Source organism: Strigops habroptila, chromosome 4 (assembly GCF_004027225.2).
Source record: "Strigops habroptila isolate Jane chromosome 4, bStrHab1.2.pri, whole genome shotgun sequence".
Taxonomy (NCBI): Eukaryota; Metazoa; Chordata; class Aves; order Psittaciformes; family Psittacidae; genus Strigops; species Strigops habroptila.
Genome location: NC_046358.1, coordinates 59981286 through 60001300, shown reverse-complemented (window position 1 = coordinate 60001300; position 20015 = coordinate 59981286). Strand labels below are relative to the sequence as shown.

The following is a 20015-nucleotide window of genomic DNA, read 5'->3' as shown; positions in this document are numbered from 1 at the left end:
GGAGATAAATAAGCAAACCCAATAATTGCAGAAATGCCCTTTTAGGCTGCTGCATGGTTTGTATATCTGCTAAGTGCATTATTTGTATGGATTCAGCTGGCGGTTAGAAATAGGGATGAGAAAATAATTGAAAACTACGAAATTACTATGACTTAATGATGTGATATTGGGGTAAATGGCCTTTTCTTTTAAAACCAAGTCAGTAGGCACATGAAGAGTATGGGTGCATGAATGAAAGTAAGCAAGTTGTAATAGTTTGCCATAATGTTGGACTCTATAGACTGTCTTTCCCCACTGAGAAAGTGGTGAATTACATTAATGTTTTACTTGGGGAAAAAAAAAAAAAAAGGAAAAGTGAAAACTATGTAATACATTGAAATTTCTGAAATTCAAGAAAAAGATCTCATCCAGATATAATGATGTTAATAATGAAAACTAGTCACTGACATATTCTTTAAACTGTTGAATTTGTACAGTAATTACATTAAAATAAGGTGTTATTCATGAGGGACTGTGGTAAATCACTAATTATTTGCCAACTCATCAGAGAAAAAATTCTTCTCTATATATATCAGTATGGCTGAAATAGAAAGGAGATCATTATACTTGGCACCTTATCTTTTGATTTGCTTTAAAAATCCCTAAGTAATAGTTACTCCATTGCTTGGCTTTTCTCCAAAGAACTGCTTTTGCCAAATAAAGTATTTTCTTTTGCTATTACACAGAAATATTTCTGCAAGGTACAGCACAACCCTTTTAATTCTGGGAAACTATTCTGAGGTTATCCCAGATTCAATAATTTCACAGTTATTATACTATTGCAATTAAAATACCTCTGTTCCATTAAATTTAAAAGACTCTTTAAGAGTTATCAGATGTGTCTAGTCTATGAAGCATTGCTTAGAATGAAACTGTTGCAACACAGTCTTGTTCTGAGTGTGCCAACTATAGAGTGAATGGAGAGAAATGTACCACAGCTGTAGAAAGGGTTCAAAAGCTAACTCTTGAAACAGTTTTGCTCTGCAGAGCCAGTATCTTCAGGGAGAGGTGTTTGGTGGAAGAGGCTGGGCTCTGATTGCAAAGAGTTTAAATTTTCTTGTCCTGTTCCAGATAAGGAGGGAGAGAAGCTTTGGAGCACATGGAACAATTCATTATCATTTTACTAAAGACTTAAAGGCACTCTGGTTCCTCTCTGTAGCGATGCATTTTTCTTTTGTAGGGACTATGTGGAACCTTCTCTTTCAATAAGCTTTGGTGTCACTTACAGTCTTTCAGGGAAAGCTGCTGTCTATGACTTGTGAGATCGTTAGAACTGTATGCTAGGAAGAAAGAATAGGCGAAGCTGGTGGTCCCATCACTGGACCTGAATGACAGTATCTCTCTGTGGTTTGACAAGGTGCCAGTATATATTTAAGGAACTACTAGGCCTTAGATCAGGAAACCATCTTCTGATACTGTTGTCTCCTGACCTACTACCTGTGGGAGAGTGGAGGTTTAGTTGTTTTGGGTATGATTTTGGATTTTGCTCTCCATATGGGGCTCAAGTACTGCTTAGCTTTAATTGAATCTGAAAACATCAAGCCTGCTACAATTCAGAGCTCAGTAAGCATACTTTGGTCCAAGTTTAGCATTAAGGAAATGATAGAGGCTCTGCTGTGTTGCTAGGCCATCCCCCTTATCTATCTATTCTGCTTCCTATGCTTTTTTAGCCTTTTTTTCTCCTACTACTCATTTTCATTTTTTATTTTTAATCTATTTTCTATTCTCCTGTGGCAAGGTTCCTGAATCTGACTTTATCTATTCAATTCTCTACACTGTCTTTTTCAATTTCAATGTCCCACCTTTCTCTTCTTAAATTTGCATTCCTTTTATTTACTTCATTATTCATTTTTCATTCATTTATTCTAGTTTTCAGATGGCTTTGCTGCTACTCTCTACATTTTGCATTGCAAAGAAAAATGTTAAATATTGTCTCACTCCATCATTCTGTCTCACTCATCTCCTACAGCCTTTGCATTGTTACCAGACTGTCCGCTTATGTGAGCAGTTAATTTTCTCATCCTTTTCTTTTAAGCATTCTTTTTCCCGATATCTTTGAGGAGTTATTTGACACTAAAGTGAGTCCAATTTTATTTCCAGCACTGTGGGACTTGTGTGACTCCTTATTTCTGCTCGACTCTCTTTTCAATTCGATCAGACTTCTCTAAGATTTTTCTCTTTAAACCTTAACATTTTTTTCTTTTTCTGTTCAGCAAAATAAGAAACAAAACAGGAATCCTTTGCCTAGCTTTACAACTCTTACACTGAGAAATTTGAGCAAGCAAACTCAGTGAATATAGATGCACCAAAATTCACTTCTTTGTTCTCTTCCTAAATTAAAGAGAACCCCTACTAATGGAAACAACTGGCTGTTAACCTTTGAGTAACCGCTGAAGTCTTCCCTTGCAAGTTTCATCCCTCAAAATATTTTACATGGGAAGTTAAAATTAAAGAATTTTTAAACTTCCTGAATTGAAGTCTTTGGCGGAGAAAAAATGTTTGGGAGGCTGCTTTGTTAGTTGGAATACAATCTTTCTCACCATTGCTGCCTGTGTTGTTATATCCAATAATTATTGACACTTTATGCTGTATTTCTGTAGTTCATTGGCTTGTTCTTATTACTCTAAAGATATGGTGTATTGACGTAGTGAGAACTGACAGCATGCAAAACTTGATGCTGGTGAAGACCAGGCACTTCAAACCTTTCACTTAAGTAACAAATTAGGAGTTGTGCTTTGAGGCTGTTTGGATTATTGATTTTGTTTTATTCCCATCCCTCCCTAATAGGACGCACCAACCATTGGTCTGCTATCATTGGCAGTTCTCACTCAAAAAACTACATCCTTTGGGAGTATGGAGGATATGCTAGTGAAGGTGTCAAACAAGTTGCAGAGTTGGGATCCCCAGTAAAGATGGAAGAAGAAATTCGACAACAAGTAGGTGTAATTTAGCGCATACTTTAAAAAAATGCATCCCACCTTGGCCTGTGAATGATTTGTCATTGACAATGTCTGTGAATGTCATCTCACCAGCTTATTTTCAGTTAAGCAGATTAGGAGAGCTGCCTTTCTAGGCTCATCCCTACTCTGGCAGAAGTTTTTGTCTGTGAAAGGGCAAGTAAGTGGCAGTATTCTGAACTTAGAAATGTGTGTGTGTCATCTAAGGCATAAATCAGAGGTAGAAAAGTAAAATTCCTCTTTCTGGGCTTAATTATGGAGGCACTTAGAATTTGTTAAAGGAAGACCTTGAAGACTGCTAGCAGGATTCCTTATTCCTTTCTGAAGTGGTGATTTTCATTTTATAGTATATAATAGCATTTATATATATATTTTTTTAACTGGTAAGCACCTTATTTGTAATTTTCTGCAGATTCATTCAAGTTAGAAATGCTCTTACAGGAAAGTGAGGTGATTTTTGTTGCTAAGAGCTTTACGCAACTGTACTAATAAAAAATGATGAATCAGGATTAACGGTTTAAGGGCAGAAAAGCCTTTACAATTTATCATCTTACTGGGGATTGATTCAGCTGAACAGAAATTAATCTTTCAAATAGTTTATAGATGATTTTAATTTTGTTATGTGAAGTAACATGCAACCAAATAAAATATACCAGGACACGATGATGATTATTATTAGGATGTCTACCTCCATGAAATTTAAGGACTCACTGGAGACCAACCTCAGTTGTAAGACAGAAAGGATGTAAATATTATTACATATAATAGAGCTATACATATGAATTTATGTACGTGTACGTGTGTGGATAAGTGCATATATAATACATAGTTATAATTGCTCCCAACAGTGTATCACCTTGTACAATCAGGACAGAAGGGAAAATGCATTCGATAAGAAAAGTCAAAAGCAGAAAAGCTGAAGATGGATTTGGTCTAATGCAGTCTCTGAGTCTACTTTTCTCACTTCCCCCTCCAAACTGATTAAGTGATACAAGAAAAATTAAATAAAACCAGTTTATAACTTAATGGATTACAGGGGATGATATGTAGGGGAATATGAAAGGGAAAAGCAACGTGAAATTGGGGGGAGGGGGAGATATGGTGGGTACGTTACTCTCTTTCTCATAATAAACCTTGCTGTACCAGGCGATAGAAAATAGGCCTGGATCGTACATAACTTGCCTTTGCAACTTTACAGAGAAGTGTCTGGATTTTATCCTAGCAATCCCATGTAAACCCAGATGGATGGAAATTCTAGTATTCTATATACCACATATGATTTGTCATTTTTCTGCTTACTTGAGAAATCAAGATTTTCTCATAACAGGTCCATACGACCAGGTCTATAAAGAATCTTAGCTTAATTAGTATCTTTGTACAAAAAAAGATAATTTCATTTCAGTCTTCACAAATACCTTATAAATAAGGGTTTGGAGCATCTGAACTGTGATTATACAAAGATTAGGTCTGCTCCAGAAGTAGCAGGGGCATAGGGAGAATATGGGATGAAGTGCAAGCAGAGGTGCAGTTATGAAAGGTCATACCGAGCATCAGTGGAAGAGGCAGTGAATGAAGGGAATCTGGTAAAGGATAAATATGATGACGCTCTGCTTTCCAAATAATGAGTTCTTTCTCATTATGTGCCCTGTATTTGCAAAAAGGAGGTGTATTTATAAGCTCGATTCAAATCAGAGGTGATTGTGACTTTAGAAGTACATAAAATAGCTGACTGGCTACGGTTTCAGGGGCTGTTGAAATTGGAGCTGAAATAATTTAATGTCGCAGTTCTTTCACCATCAGGCCTGTCTGATTGTGCCAGACCTGCAATAATTCCCCTGATTCTCCTGGTTCAGTCCAATCCAAGCAGTGATCTGGTGTTATAACCGGATTTTACCTAGAACAATGTGATGCATTAATGAATTCCATAACATTTTTATCAAGTTTATTTCACTTTTCCTTTCATTTTAACATGTCTGAAAGCTGTGCTAATATTTTTGAGAGATACTGAGGTAAAGTTCTAGAATGAAGACAGCAGAGCTAGTAATGCCAGGAGCTAATTTGCCAACATTTCATTCAGGCTTCCAATATCCCTGCCAGCCTTGAAATTTGATAGTATTGTTTCCTTCCCCACACTTCTCAGTCTCTTTCAGAATCCATTTGCCCACTTTCCATTTCTTCTTCTACCTTTATTTCCCCTATCTGTTGTCCTCCCAGCCTTCTGCTGTGGGGTGGTGGGAGAATGAAATTTGTTAAAATCACTGTTCTAAGCTGCTTTTGAGGTTTTTGAAGACACAAGAAAGGCAATTTCTTTTCTTAATTCTGGTACCCGGACCCAGGCCCTTATGCAGAGACGCAGGACTGAGGCTGTAGCCCTCACCTGCATCATGCTCCCAGTGGGTAGTGCAATGCTCACAAGGCCAGACTTGATTTGGAGATCTGCTGTGTGTCTGCTCCGTTTTGTAGGCAGCTTCTTAGATGAATACATAGACACGTATTTATGTAACCAACATCTGTGTCTATGTTACCTAAGGTTTTATTAAGGACAAAAAAATCTAATGATTTTCATGAATTATTACTAAAAATTTACCATCCATGTATGAAACAAAGAAAAAAGGGTTTCTTTAAGCAGAGTTTTCTTAAGAAGCGTTCTAACAATTATGTGTCAGTAACTAAAGATTCTCAAGCGTGAACATTTCTGCTCCCCATTTGACGGACTGCTGAATCATCATCAGCTTTTCCTCTTGACTGAGCACCTTCAGGTGCTCTGATGTGTGTTGTTACTGTAAAGAGCCTCTGTGTTATTTTTGCATGGATGGCCCTGGGTACTGTAAACTTCCTTTGTAGTTTGTTTGTCTGGGAGAACTTAAAGGAACTAATCAACCTTTTTGTTGAACTTTCCTGGCAACCTGAAGGAAAGCCACAGCAATGAGAGTTTTAGTAAAACAAACTATCAAATTGTTGATATGCGCAATAGGATGATTCATGCATTGTACTTTTAGGGGTTAAAAACGAACAAACAGAGGATGGAAAAGGAATTATGTGAGCACAAGAATGTTCACTGACCTCATGTATCTCTGAAATGTATTCACTCTTTCACTTGGTTTTCAGAAAGTGTGATTTCTCCAGAACCAGATATTTGATAAACTTCCTGGACAGAATCAAATACAGAGTTTGAAAGGGGAATTCTGCAATCATATTGTGATTGCTCTGTTTAAACAAACAAACAGGTGGTTAAAACATGAATCAAAAAGAATAAAGCATAGTGCTGAATGTGATATCCTGGGTAGATGAAATGAGATTAAAATAAAGACATGGTCATTCCTTTTTAATTTAAATGTCTCGCACCTTAAGAGAACTCATTTGGGTTTGCCTAATTATTTTAGGGTAGATTCTAAGTCATTTTGCCACCATTTTTTTCTTTTTTTAAAAACAGTATAAGTAATATTCTGTACCTTGCTGCTATCTCCAGGAAATACAGTATGTACTCTCTTCTTATTCCTATGGACACATAGATGACATTCTTACAGGTTTGGTTTAATGCTCTCTGAAATGTCAGTAAGTAGGATGACTTTTTCTATTGTCTTTAGTGACCTCAGATTAGAGCTTACTATCCCTCCAAGCCCTTTCAGAAGAGCAAGTTCTGCTTTCCAGAAAGATGCTTGTAAAGTTTTTGTCACATGATAATTTAAGTTGCATCCATTAATTGAAGGTGAAACATGAAATATCTGAACGTTCTACAGAATAATATATCTTATTGTTGTGACTCTATCCAGACATTTATTTTTAGAAAATAGTTCTGGTTTGGATTTTTTTTTTTTTTTTTTTTTAAGTATAGCCATGTAATTAAAAGACAAAGAGAAAAGACAGTCAAAATTAATTTCATTGTTGGATTTATCCTGATTGATTCCTCCCCTCCTCCCCTCTCTTCCCCGAGAAATGTAACTTCAGTATTTCAGTCAAATAGTGAACATTTCATTACTTGTTTTGTAACAGAGCAAGATGTTGTTCCATAGAAAAATGGGGTCATTAGGTTTTTCTGACTGAATCTGGTAAATCACCTGACTTACTTACAAAGAAAAATCTGCAGTGTATTGATTACATTTTGTTACAGTGCTAGGCAAATTATTGTCATGTTTACTGAAACAGGCTCAAAATTTTACTTTTTGAATCATCTGTTGTAATGTAGTTCTAGAAGTTAAAATTAGCTAAACAACTAGGGGGTCAGCTGAGCTGCACTTGTGCTTGACAGAGCAGCTAAAAATTCTCCCTGAACACTTCAGCTTCAGAGACCACAACACCCCTAAAAATGTTTGAGAATAAGGCTACTTTGCACTTGAAAACTGCGATTGCTGCTTAAGTAGCTTAGTATGTGCTTGTTTGAAATAGCTAAAAATTAGTGAAAACATGGTGACTTGGCCTTCATTACAGATAGATAGAGATGAAAACATATACAGGATCTTAGATTATTTTGCCACATACTATATTGGTATTTCTGCTACTGTTGTTACTCATGGAAATGAAGAAACTGGACGAGGTGTCTGCCTTTGCTTAACCAAACCGTCAATGAATGGTGTCAACATTCCCACGGAGCTCCCTTCATCCTCAGTCTCCATGGAGAGGATTTGACTTCCTATCTGGTTTACAGAGGCACCAGCCTCTCTCTGTTCAAAAGACAAGAATGCTTAGGAATGCTTATGGTGTGGCCATAAAATCGAATACGAAAAGCACAGTCACTATTCTTACAAATAGCCCAAAACCCCTTTAGGTTTCCATGCAAAGTCCATAGAAATTTTCAGTAGAATTTGGACTTGGTCTAACAGTGAAATAGTGTAACAGTAAAACACTGTCCAAGCATGCTTTCTGCTTTAGTTACAGCCTGATAGCATGTTTTTAATGCAGTGTTTAATCTAATTCTGGACTGATCAAGCTGCTTGATTGTAAATTTGTACCTGGAATTTGTTTGCTCAGACTCTTCTATTGCTCTGTGCATGCATCTCTACTGTGAATTATGGTACTTTTAATGCCTTTTGCAAATGTTTATTGGTAGATTTTCCATCCTTTCCTTTTGGAAAGTTTACCTTATATAATAATTTAAAATCTCTGGCATTTTGGTAATAGAAGTTTTGAAATGCCTGTTTACTGTGCTAAATTTCATAAAGTATTCCTGCCAAAAAGAAATGGATGTCTATTTACATCATAAGGGGGAAATTTATCTGTTTACCTAGCAGTAAATAACTCGTACAACAGGGTTCACAACAACTCTTCTACGGTGGCTTCCACCTTTTAATAAACTTCTGTTGGAAACTGTAATTAGGATGATTCACAGTTTCTGTTGCTGCCTTCAAACAAACAAACCCAGTTCATCCCAGTTGCCTTCTTTTCTTAGTACTTGATGATAACAAAGATACGTTTCTCTAGAAGAAAGCTGATTTTGAATGCTGTGCTATTTTGCTCTTTGTGGCCTTTTGATTCATTGCTACGAGCATGATAACAATGCAGGCCAAAATACTTTTGCAAAATAGTGGCTTGGTTAACAATACTTTTTCAAGTTTTGTCAAGTTGGTTCTTACCAGGTTTAGTAACAGGAACAGGAAAATGCTGTAAAATTACTGGAAACTCTTTGACAGTAGAGCTGTAAAATCTTAGTGAAACATCCTGGTTACCATTGCTTATTTGGATTTGTGGTGTGTCTTTAATGCACTTGTATTAGTTATGTGCAGAGCTAGGCCAGGCACTTTGTTGTCAGAGAGAAATGAAAGTCTTTTCTGCTGTTAAAGATCTGTGAAAATCAGAGTATTTGCACTTGTGATCTACAAACTGTTAAACCCGCTGTAGTTCTGTGGTGGATAGGTGCTCCCCTCGCAAGTAACCCTGCTTGTGATTTGTGTGCACCCATGCCGTAGAGAAGAGGATGGGTGTTTGCTACTGCTGTTTCAAGACTTTTGTCTCAATATACTCTGTGTGTGTGTAATGTTACATTGCAGGACACTTCTTCATCTCTTTAAAATTAGAAAAGGCTTTTGGAAATTGTCAGAACTGAGCAGACTCCTGTTAGGACATTGTTTTCTTAGGAAATAATCTCATGTTGACTTGCACACACTGCATGCAAATGGAGCTCCCATCTTGCCTAATGAATTCCAGAGGTTTCATACCTCTAACTTGTATGGGAGTCTTTGAAGTTTTGCCCTCTGAATAATTACTCAGTCGTCGGTATAAAACAATTTGTGTAACCAATCAAGTTAAGGTTTTAACAGTTAGTTCAACAGTTAGTTTCCCTTTCATTTACCTTGATTTGCCTTGCTGCTTATTTTCTTCCAATTATCACAGCCCATCTATTTCTAATATGAAACAGGAAAAAATACTTTTCAGTAAAATCCAATAATCTGGTTCTCTTTGAATAAAAACCCCTTCAAACAAAGTAGAATTGTTTTTGCAGAAGACAGGGTTTAACTCAAAGACTAGTCTTTTCTCAGTGAATCCTGAGGCTAAATCTTGCAGAAATGGGACCAACAAAAATTCCTGCCCCTTTTTAATGTCTATAAGAGGTAGAGAAGCTCATCAAAGCTTATAAAGTTTTTCTCTGCATCTTTGATACCTGGATACCAGTAAAGCAATGCTAGAGGAAGGAAACAGTTGCTTCTGGTAGGTTCATTCCTTTGGACAGTATGCAGTAATTTTTGTTCTCCAGTACACAGACATAAAAGTCAGTAGGAAATGTCGTTTGATCAAGACAATATGATTGGATTGCTAGACATTATTTGCTGATTTTAAAGGCTTTTAAAACATCCTGCCTTTTCATTTCCTGCAGCTAGATTTTATCATGCGGTTCTGCTGTCACAAAATTATTACTATGCTGTAGCAGATTCATCCAGTGGAAAAATGCAACAAAATGAGTTTCAGGTTATTTTCTTTCAGCCTACTGTGTAGTATTTTTACAACATGAACATTTCCAATGCATTGATTTTTCTTGTGTGGATAGGCTGAGGGACAAACTCTATCTGACAGCAGTAGTTTAGCATTCTTAACACCAGACTTTGGTCAGAGGAATTAGTCTTATTACTTCATTCGAATTACTATTTGGAATGGCAGCTCTAAATTCTAACAAGAAACAACAGATGCATTTGAGGAGTGACTCTAAGGCACTCAGGAACTGTCTTAGAGCAACACAAGCAGAACGTTAAGTAACACAAACTGTAGAAGAGCTAACACCAGTAATGCCAAATTGCTTGTCAGGCATGTAGAGCAGATACTTAGGCTCCTTCTACTCTGGGAATCATCACCTAAACTCCTCTTGACTTTAGCAAAGTCTGTTTTTTAAAGGTCCAGAGTACCCCTCAAAATTAAACTAGGAAGAGCTGACTTCTCCCTGAATACTTTCACCTGCAGTGGCTCAACCTGGGGTTAAAATGCAGTGGATGCATAGCTGGTGGTATTCATCTGCCTATCAAGGAGGTCCTGCAAATGCTAAAGAAGTGCCTGAAATCTCATTAACAGCATTTGTCAGGAACCACGGGATCATCCATTGTTTTCTTTCTTGATGCATTGTAAATAATGTTCAAAGGAACAGCATGATATAACAGCTGAAGCTCAAGAGTCTTACTAGCTCATTTGACTTGCAAATGCTTAATTATTCAGATAAATTTTCAACTTACACTAAGGAAAAACCCCACAATGCCAAGTTCATCATCCTGGCATTAGCTTTTCAGGATTTTGTTTGTTTATTTAGGAACCTCAGTTCAGAACTCTGTTACTGTGATTATATCAAATGCTTATTTCCATCCAAATTCCAGCAGAACACTCAGCAAAATACCACATACAAATATCATATGTATTTACAAAATATGGATGCAAATATATGAATGTTACTTGTCCAGTGTCATTTTCCAAGATAGCTCCTCCCAGTTAAATATCTAGATCAGATACTGATTTGAAAATAACTTATTGCATTTAATGTGCAATGAATAAAGCATACTTGGGTAATACATATGTATTAATATGTAATGAAACAACTGGTGCAATAGGGAGGATAGTCAGCAGTCATTATTTCAACTTTTAACTTTGTTTTCTTAGATTGCTTTTTCAGTCTAAATTTGAAAGGACTATTGTTTTGTAGTTTATGTCAGTGAAAAACAGAATCAGGACTACTTATTTTTAGTGGGAGGAAGGTTAATGCTGTTTACTAGTACTGAGCTCAGGAAAGACCAACATGCTTGCAGATTGTACGTTTCTTTAAGTTCACCAGTCAAACATAGACATGAAATAACACGTGAATGAATTTAGGAACTATAACATATGCTGCAACCTGAAAGATTCTTGCTACTGCAAGATTCAAGAGTTAACATATGGCTCAGATGACAATGTCTATTATTGTCCTTAATTGTTGGTTACAAACTCCCTGGATTCCTTTTAAAAGGACGTTATTGGGGTCTCTGTCAGTCATCTATCTCCTTAAACATGACTTAACTCATTTGTCATATTCTTGCTTCAGTCAGTGATAGAATATTGATAATATTCTATAGAAAATTTGTTTTCCAATAACAAATTGGGAATTTAAGTGAGATGGTAACCTGTAGGACAACATGTAAGTTGATGCTTTGCCACAATAAACACTGAGAATCTCAAATGCTTATTTTCTTCCTTATGAGTGAAAAGAGGCCAGCACTGAACCTGGAGTAGTCTATGAGGTGTTAGACACTGTATACCTTACCTATATAGTGAGTCATCTAATTTAGACAAGTCAGTTTATTCCTTTTACAATATTTTGTTTTATACTGTACTGGTCAATCTTGGGAAAGGAAAAAAAATGAGCTGACTGGATAAATTATTTGCAGAAATTGAATGCATCTTAAAATCATAATCTATGCCATATTCTCTATAAGTTGGTAATACTAATTTAGATGTTGAGGATGCAGTGATTTTTGCCTCTCTCCCTTTCTTTTATAACTGACTTTTTGAATACTTCCCATATTTTTAATAAATTCAATACTTTAAAAGTATCTTATTTAAGAATAAATATCAACATAGAAAACAGAACACTTTAAAGTAGCCTCTATTTGTAAATTCCATTCAAATATGGAAAGGAGAAAGTTTATTATGCATATTTTGTTCTAGACTGAAAGTATACTTGGACTACATAGTTCATAAAGTTATTTTGATATGCAAACCAGATAAATTCTTTGTATTAGTTGCAGATTTCCATATTGGTTATTGAGTATCTGACAGACATATGTACCTACAAACAAGGATTAAATAAGTGTGAGTGACTTTGTGCTTTATGACATTTAAATTGTGTGATATGAGACGGGATTTATTGCTTCTATTTGGATATAAATTCCTATGTTAGTTGAGAGTGGAGTGATAGTGGAAGAAGATGAGTGATTTCTTGAAGACTATTATTTTGAGCATACATAAATCAAAACTGCAACTTTTCATTTCACATATGCTTATTAATCTATTAACTGTACCTACTTTATTTCATTTTGAGAGAAGATTCATAGTTTGAGAGTAAGGGGAATGAAGAGACAGGAAATGGACAGTTGATGTTTTGCCCACAAAGGAAGAAGTTTATTGGTTTGGGGTTTTTTTGGTTCATTATTTTTTTCTCTATAATGGACTTAATCTTCAGTTGGTTTTGTAGTCACAGAGATTGGGGTCTACAAAATGATGGTTTATCATTTATCTTCAAGTTGCTAAGAGGAAGAAGCTGTGCTTTGGGGCTGTACAGGAGGTTGAAGACAAATCCTTGTACTGCTAACATAAGCACTGTAGATTCTAGCTAAAATTTTGTAAATATATCTAGTCCCACATGAATCTGATACTGATTAATATCTACAGACTCTTTTCAGTTGGCATTCTCTTGTTCCTTACATTCATGCTCCAAAACATCAAAATGCAGCATTTGCCTCTAGTGTTCTTCCAAAATAATTAGGTCAGTTCAAACACTCAGCTGAATCATCACTGTTGTCCCATCCTCACAGCTTCAGTTCCTCACAACTATTTTCAGAACACAGTTTGTTACATGTATGATTTTTTGCTTTCATTCCTCTTACAGCTGAGAACAGGCCTCTCAAAGCAGTTTTCCATAACTGCATGTAGTGCATTCTGCTGAAAAATTTAGTGCGGCTATTGCATTTAAAATAAAAACCAAAGGAATAAATAGGTCTCCATTAGTTTTAAAACAATATATATACAAAGGGGAATGTATGCGTACAAAAATGCGTATAATATACAAAGACATATCTGGCCATATAATATGGTCTAATGTTTAGACATGAGAAGGCTATTAATAATAAACATAAGAAGGCTGTTAATAATAATTTTCTTATCCATGTAAACTACATCAAAATTCTGTAGCTAGCCATACATAGGTAACGAGATAATATCCACTATCTAAAGTGTGCTGAGCACCACTAGCTTTTCCCCAAGACATTTCATCAAGGGACTAAATTGCCATTGACTATTATACAGCCATGAATAGCAGAGTTCTCTTTCTTACAAGATGTGTACATTTCCCCAATCTTTAGATTAAGTAAGTAATCCAGAAGTTCCTAAAAATAATTTGCAACCAAAGTCTGTTGCTATCTCTTCATTTTTCCTTGGCTTAAAAAAGTGACAATACCACAAATAAATGAAATCTCTTGGTTATTTGAATTATATGACAAGACTTTGTGCTGTAATACTCCTGAAACAGATTGTGTTGATGGCAAATTAAAAATGCATTATTTCTTTTTAAGTATAGGAGTTTGAATCCCACACAGAGACCTTCTTAGAAACATAGTTACAGAAGCTTTTTCTTTTCATTTTGCAAATGGAAATGCAATTTTTCTACATCCCGTATAAATTGACTTTGATAATCACCCCGTGAAATTAAGGTTTAGAAATTTGGTATGTCATTAGTCATATAAAAATATTTTATTTGAGTTCTACAGGCAAAGAAATGCCCATAGTAGACACCTATTCTTAAGATACAAAAGCTGCCCGTAAATTATCTGTTAGCTGCCACTTCAGATGTTTCCTCTGTGTGGGGTTTTTTTTTCAAATTTATTAATTTTTTTTATTATTTTTTTATTTTATTTTTTTCTTCTCCTCCCACCCCACCAAAAGAAGATTGGGCAGAAATAGTGCCCGTGTGCATTTCTGCTGTGCTTTTTCCCTCTCCCTCTCTTTTGCTCTGTCCTTTTCATATACATTCACGGACGAAGTGGGGAAAAACGGCTCAGGAAAGAACAGACATCCTTCATCACTTTAACCACAGTAGTGTTAAATGTTAGAATATAGTCTAACAGTATTCAGTTAAGAATCTTTAATTAATTTAATTTGCATAAATGGCAATGTAGAAGACACTAGGTTTCCCTGCATCAATACCTAATGTGCATTTGCTGGTCTGTTGTCACTGTCAGCCCTGTGTTCTCACGGAGGCTTTAGATAGCACTCTCTAAAGCACAGCTTTAGAGCTTTTGCTGTCAGTAGCAGTGGTGTTGCCTCAAAACTATGTGTGATGTTCAGAATGATTTTGATCAGACACAAGCAATGCAGTAAGTTCAGAAAACCCAAGACCTGAGGGTTTTTGTGTCCTTTTGATAGAAGGCATTTTTACAGATTACTGCTTAAATTTTGTATGTGTGCACGAGTGTCTGTAGGAGAATATACTCAGTTTGTTCTGAACTTAACATCAGCTCAGCAATGTTAAGAATGTGAAAGGCAGGTTACTCCTTGATTATTCATATAATATCAATGATATTCATGTTTCTTAATTCAGTCAGAAGCCTGCCTATCTGAAAACCAGTGCATCTTTGCACACTTGGGACTCATCTGCCTGGGGCAGCTTTTGGATGTAAGGAATGGTTTGAGTTTAGCAGACAATAGTTATGCTGCATTAACTCCCCATGCAGAAACTGTTGTTCTGGAGGGGTAGCTTGCTTGCGTTTTAGCTTAGTGATGTTTCAACACACTGAAAGACAGCAAAGGAAGAAAACAGCACAAAACAATTGTAGCACAGAGTAGCAGTCCTCATAGGTGGTCTGTTCTACAGTAGCTCCTTGGGCTTTTGTAGGCAAATTCAAAGTTAAAAAGACATGTGTACAAGGAGATAAGAATCCAGAGTGCCCTGTCCAGAGATTTGCTGAGTAGAGACATCTTTCCTTGAAATTACAGCATATAATGTCAATGCTCATTAGATTCAACTGAAAGGCTCATTATTTTAATGGGACTTGAATCAGCCCTTCAAGGCTTCACAGCTGGGGTCCTTGGTCGTTGTAGTCCCAGTGATTTCACCAGGAAAATTCTGTAAGCTTTCTTCTCAGAGTCAGTGTGTGGGTTTGGGGCATACAGATATTTTGGGGTGTGTCACCTCACCTCATGCGACAGAGGCCTAAATCAAAATCAAAACAATTTAAAAAGGAAAAACTTTCCAATATGAAATTCAGATCTGCTTTTAAGAGTGAAATTCCAGGGGAATTTTATATGGGATATACAGTATGTTTGTAGTTAAACAGTAGCAGAGTTTGTTTATGTGTTTGCCTTTACTTTTCTGGTTCCTTTGACCAATATTTATCATCTATTTTGCTTGTGGAATCACATTTTTACTTTTGCAATAACTTCAGGAGAAATGCCGCTCAGTCTCAGCACTTCTGCAACAACGTTAAAGGAAAGTAGATGGAAAAATTCATTTTCACTGAACAAAATAAGGGGGAAGCCTGCTGTGTTCCATACATACACAGTTGTTTTAAATTCTTCCCTTTTCAAAAGTTAATTACATGATTGCTGCATTACTTAAGAGCTGAGAAGAACATATCTACAATGAGCAGAATTTGGATAGATTTTAAATGCATCTCTCTTAGCTCTCCCCATGTGCTAGGAGTGCTTATTGAGATCTTCATTTACAATAGATTGCTGTTATTTTTTTTTTAAAGTACTTTCCCACTCTCCATAACTGATGTACTAGTATGTCCCTTAAGCATATTTTCTTGTTCATCTGTACTCCATTAAGATTAAACAGAATGGTCATTAGATCATAAAGAAATAAAATATTCACTTCGCTACTTACTGCAAAAAAAGCTGCTATTATCTGTCAAATATAAAGATTAACTTTGCCTTCAGGTACATTTTTAATGGCCTTTTAAATATAGCTCTGAACCGCTGTAACACACAGTAATTGATGAAGAACTTTGTTCATGGGAGGAACTATATCTTAATTAAGTGTCAGCCCCAGAATTTTTTGCTCAGCTCATGCTCTTAGCTGTGGAAGATTTTTACCCATGGTTATCTGAATTCATGACACAGTTGTAATGCAGGTTAAAATCAGGGAGACAGTTTGTACTTTATTACTTGCTATAGACTTTTTAAAAGGTTTTAATTAAAATGTCAAAGATCATATTCTATATATATTTCTTGTTCAAATAACAGTGGAGAATATGAGTTTGTAAAGATATGAAATAATCTGATTTTCAGTGTGCAAGCATAAATTGCATTTGCAAAGAGGTGTTCAATCATGTAACAAAACCAAAATCTTATTCTTAGAAAAGCTGGCTTGCAGAATGGTGTTTGTTTCCCTTAATCACTATAGTCCCTTGTTACTTTTCTCCACTGCTCTTTTCTTTTAAGGGAGAAAAAGATAATGTGTCAAATGGTGAAAGTAGTTTTCAAATGGCATCAGGGAACACAGAGGACACTTCTATTTTATGACTGAGTACTAACAGATACATAATACAGAACATATATGCAACAGCATAACTGCAAAGCTGTTATTCCCAGTGATGGTCATGTTTACTATCCACCGAACTAGATAAACTTTGCAAAAGAAATATGGCATTAATGACTGATCAATTTTATCAGGAGCATTTGCAGTCAGATTTATTTTACTGATTACATCATTATTAATGCTGCCATGGCTCCAAAGTCACAGTGTTCACAGAATTAATATTTGGTAGTTTTGATTGTTACTGACGGTGAGATCTCTCCATTAGTTCTTGGTTCTGGGCCATTGTTCTGGCTGTCCTGATATTACTGCAGTCATTTAAGATTTGGGTAGCAGTCATAATTGTAATGAAAAGCATTGGGATATTCTACCTTATGTTTATTTTATTAGTTGATAATTTCTGTGATACTTAAGATCTTCCAAGGGAAAAGCCCTTTTCCCAGGAAGTCCGGTGTACTATAATGGCATTCTATGATTTTATTTAGTTGGAGGCTGTCTTGGGCATAGCAGTCATGAAATGATAGTTTTTGATTCTTGGTGAAGTAAGGAGGGGGTCATCGGAACTGATACCTTGGAATTCCGGAGGGCAGTTTTTGGCCTATTTAGGACACTGGTTGATGGAGTCTCTTGAGAGATGGTCCTGAAGAGTAGAGGAGTCCAGGAAGGCTGAACATTCTTCAAGAAGGAAATCTTAAAGGCACAGGAGCAGGCCATCACTATGTGCCAAATGACAAGCTGGCGACAAAGACAACTGGCCTGGGTGAAAAGAGAGCTTTGGCTGGAACTCAGGAAAAAAAGGAGAGTTTATGACCTTTGGAAGAAGGGGCAGGCAACTCAGGAGGACTGCAAAGGTGGTGTGAGGCTAAACAGGGAGAAAATTAGGAGACCTGAAGCCCAACTAAAACTTCATCTGGCTACTGCCATAAAAGACTAATAAAAACAGGTTTCAGTAAATGTATTAGCAACAAAAGGAGGGTTAAGAAGGATCCCCATGCTTTATTGGATTTTGTCGACCTAGACTTTAATAAAGCCTTTGACAGCGTTTTGCACAGCATTCCCCTGGAGACACTGCCTACTTGTGGCTTGGACAGGTGTAGTCTTCACTGGGTAAAAAACCGGCTGGATGGCAGAGCCAGGAGAGTGGTGGTGAATGGAGTTAATCCAGTTGGAACGGGTTTCCCAGGGAAGTGGTGGAGTCACCATCCCTGGAGGTACTTAAAGATGTGTACATGTGGCACCTGGGACATGGTTTAGTGGTAGACTTGGCAGTGCTGGACTTGATGATCTTAAAGGTCTTTTCCAACCTAAATGATTCTATGACTCTATTTACAGGAATTAGTAAAATGACGTTTCATCCAGTTTAAAGAACTAGTTTTTAGTACAGAGTCCATGGAAAGATTAAAAAAATTGTTATTTTGGTTTTATAAACTGAAGTTATAGTCAGCATATGTTGAAGATGCCTTATTTTAATACCAAGTATGTGTTTGTTTAGTCAGATTAAGGCTTTCAGTTTTTTAAGTCAGAAACAACATTTAAGGTAACAATGCTTCGGCATCAAAGCCACCACTTTCTTTCAGTAGTGATTTAGTTTTATTACCTGCAGATACCTTCCTGAGTGCCCCCAGACCTCCAGGGCTGGTTCAGCTACCCATACTAGCAGATCAGCTCAGGAGCTGATCTGATCTCAGTAGTGCTGCTTTCTCCCAGTCTAGGAAGGAAGGTGCTCTTTTTTCTACTTGACTTGGTGTTTTGACACATCTCTCTGAATCTTGCTGTGCCTTGTCATTTGATTGAGAATACAGCCCCTGTGATGCTTATAGGAAGTGTTATTTCTTCTTTTTATTGGTTTTCCTTGCGTGAAAACATTCTTACTGACACGTCCCTCACTTACTATGTAAAGCAGGTAATTAGCTGATTACTTGTGTTCCACTTAACAGCATGATTGGATATGTGTCACTCTCGGCAATGTTTTAGAATAATCTTCAGAAGAGGGCAGGTTATTCAGAAGATGCTCCTCCAGTGTTACCTTCAGTACCCCAGAAGTCCCCCTTCTCACTCTCTGCTGTACTCTTTGTGTGGGTCCCACTACCAGCGATTGATTCTTCTTTTTATGGCAATGGACAACTACACTTACCTGGCCTAAGCCTGTCCCTGTCTCCTTGCCTCCCTTCCCAATCAAGAGCTCAGATAGAGCTGCTTGATTGCTTCAGTGGAGCTCCACTGGAGACAAGGGCTGGAATTAAATTAACAATAAATAATCAAGATAATTTGATCCTCACTTATCTGTAAATGTACTCTGCCAACCTCTACACAGCGCAGTAACAGTGTCGTTTCTTATGTATTTGTTGTGCAAAGTAGAGGAAATGAATTCCTTGCATGTTCAGTCTTGTCTTTACTTTTCAGCTCATCTTCCCTTCTAATCTTTCTGTACTGCACTGAAAAGCATTTTAGTAAACATATATCAACTTTTTCTGAAATGGTTTTCCAGGCTTCTCTGAAAGAGCACCTATGTTTCAACCTCTCCCAGATTGTATGCCATTATTTGGTCAATTCTTCTGCACTTAATTTTAATACTTTCCAGACTTTATAATGTATATAATCTTTTCTTCAAATAGGTGTTCCAGTTAAGTAAAGGAATTCAGTTGCAGGCCATTTATTCATCCATAATGTTACATGAGAAAATTTTTAATCTTTTTTCTTTTTTTTTCCTGTGCAAGATTTAATAAACAAGATTGTAAATCCCTTGTCAGTTTTTATTTCTGACTTCACATCCTTTTAACATCTGTTTCAAGAAGACCAGGCTTTGTTTCAATTCCAGTATTGTTTTGGCCAGTGTGTGCTATAAAACAACACTGTGAAGTATTGTTAAATTTACAAGTAAATGTAACAAATTCCTATATGGTCCTAATGTTTTGACTGTCCAGATGTTAACTAAAGCCCCTAACCTCTCCCATCCACTGGTGACTTTAAAAAAAATAACAGTAAAACCCCCCAGCAAATAACAGATTAATCGCTCTTTGTATCTATATGCCATCTGTTATCTGTTTAATAAAGCAGGAAAAATATCTTGCTTTTTACAGAAAAAAATAGATCTTTGGTATCCTGTAATATTTAATTTTTTAGTAGCAGAAGGGATTGGAGCTCGTCAAGCTACTACAGTGCTGGCTTTGTGCTTGAAGCACTCACAGTCAGACTTCAACCTAAGAGAAAAATCTTTGGAAGGATAATTGAGAGAAGCAATAACTTTCTTTCTCACCTGAATGTTTATAGCCAAAGGCCTTTGTGTTTTTCTAAACTTCTATTGCTGGCTTGTAATAATGTAA

At 36.4% G+C, this 20015-nt stretch overlaps 1 protein-coding gene across 3 annotated transcripts in view; it reads left to right on the top strand.

The window, feature by feature from the left end:
- The window catches only part of SPON1 (spondin 1), a 258133-nt gene that overhangs the window by 125849 nt on the left and 112269 nt on the right, over positions 1–20015 (top strand). For all 3 annotated transcript variants that reach the window (XR_003990959.2, XM_030482967.1, XM_030482966.1), the window contains exon 6: positions 2827–2975. Coding sequence is in view for 2 of the 3 variants with exons in the window: in XM_030482967.1 (XP_030338827.1) it covers positions 2827–2975 (149 nt within the window). In the remaining variant the exon portion in view is untranslated. The remainder of the gene's footprint in view (positions 1–2826; positions 2976–20015) is intronic.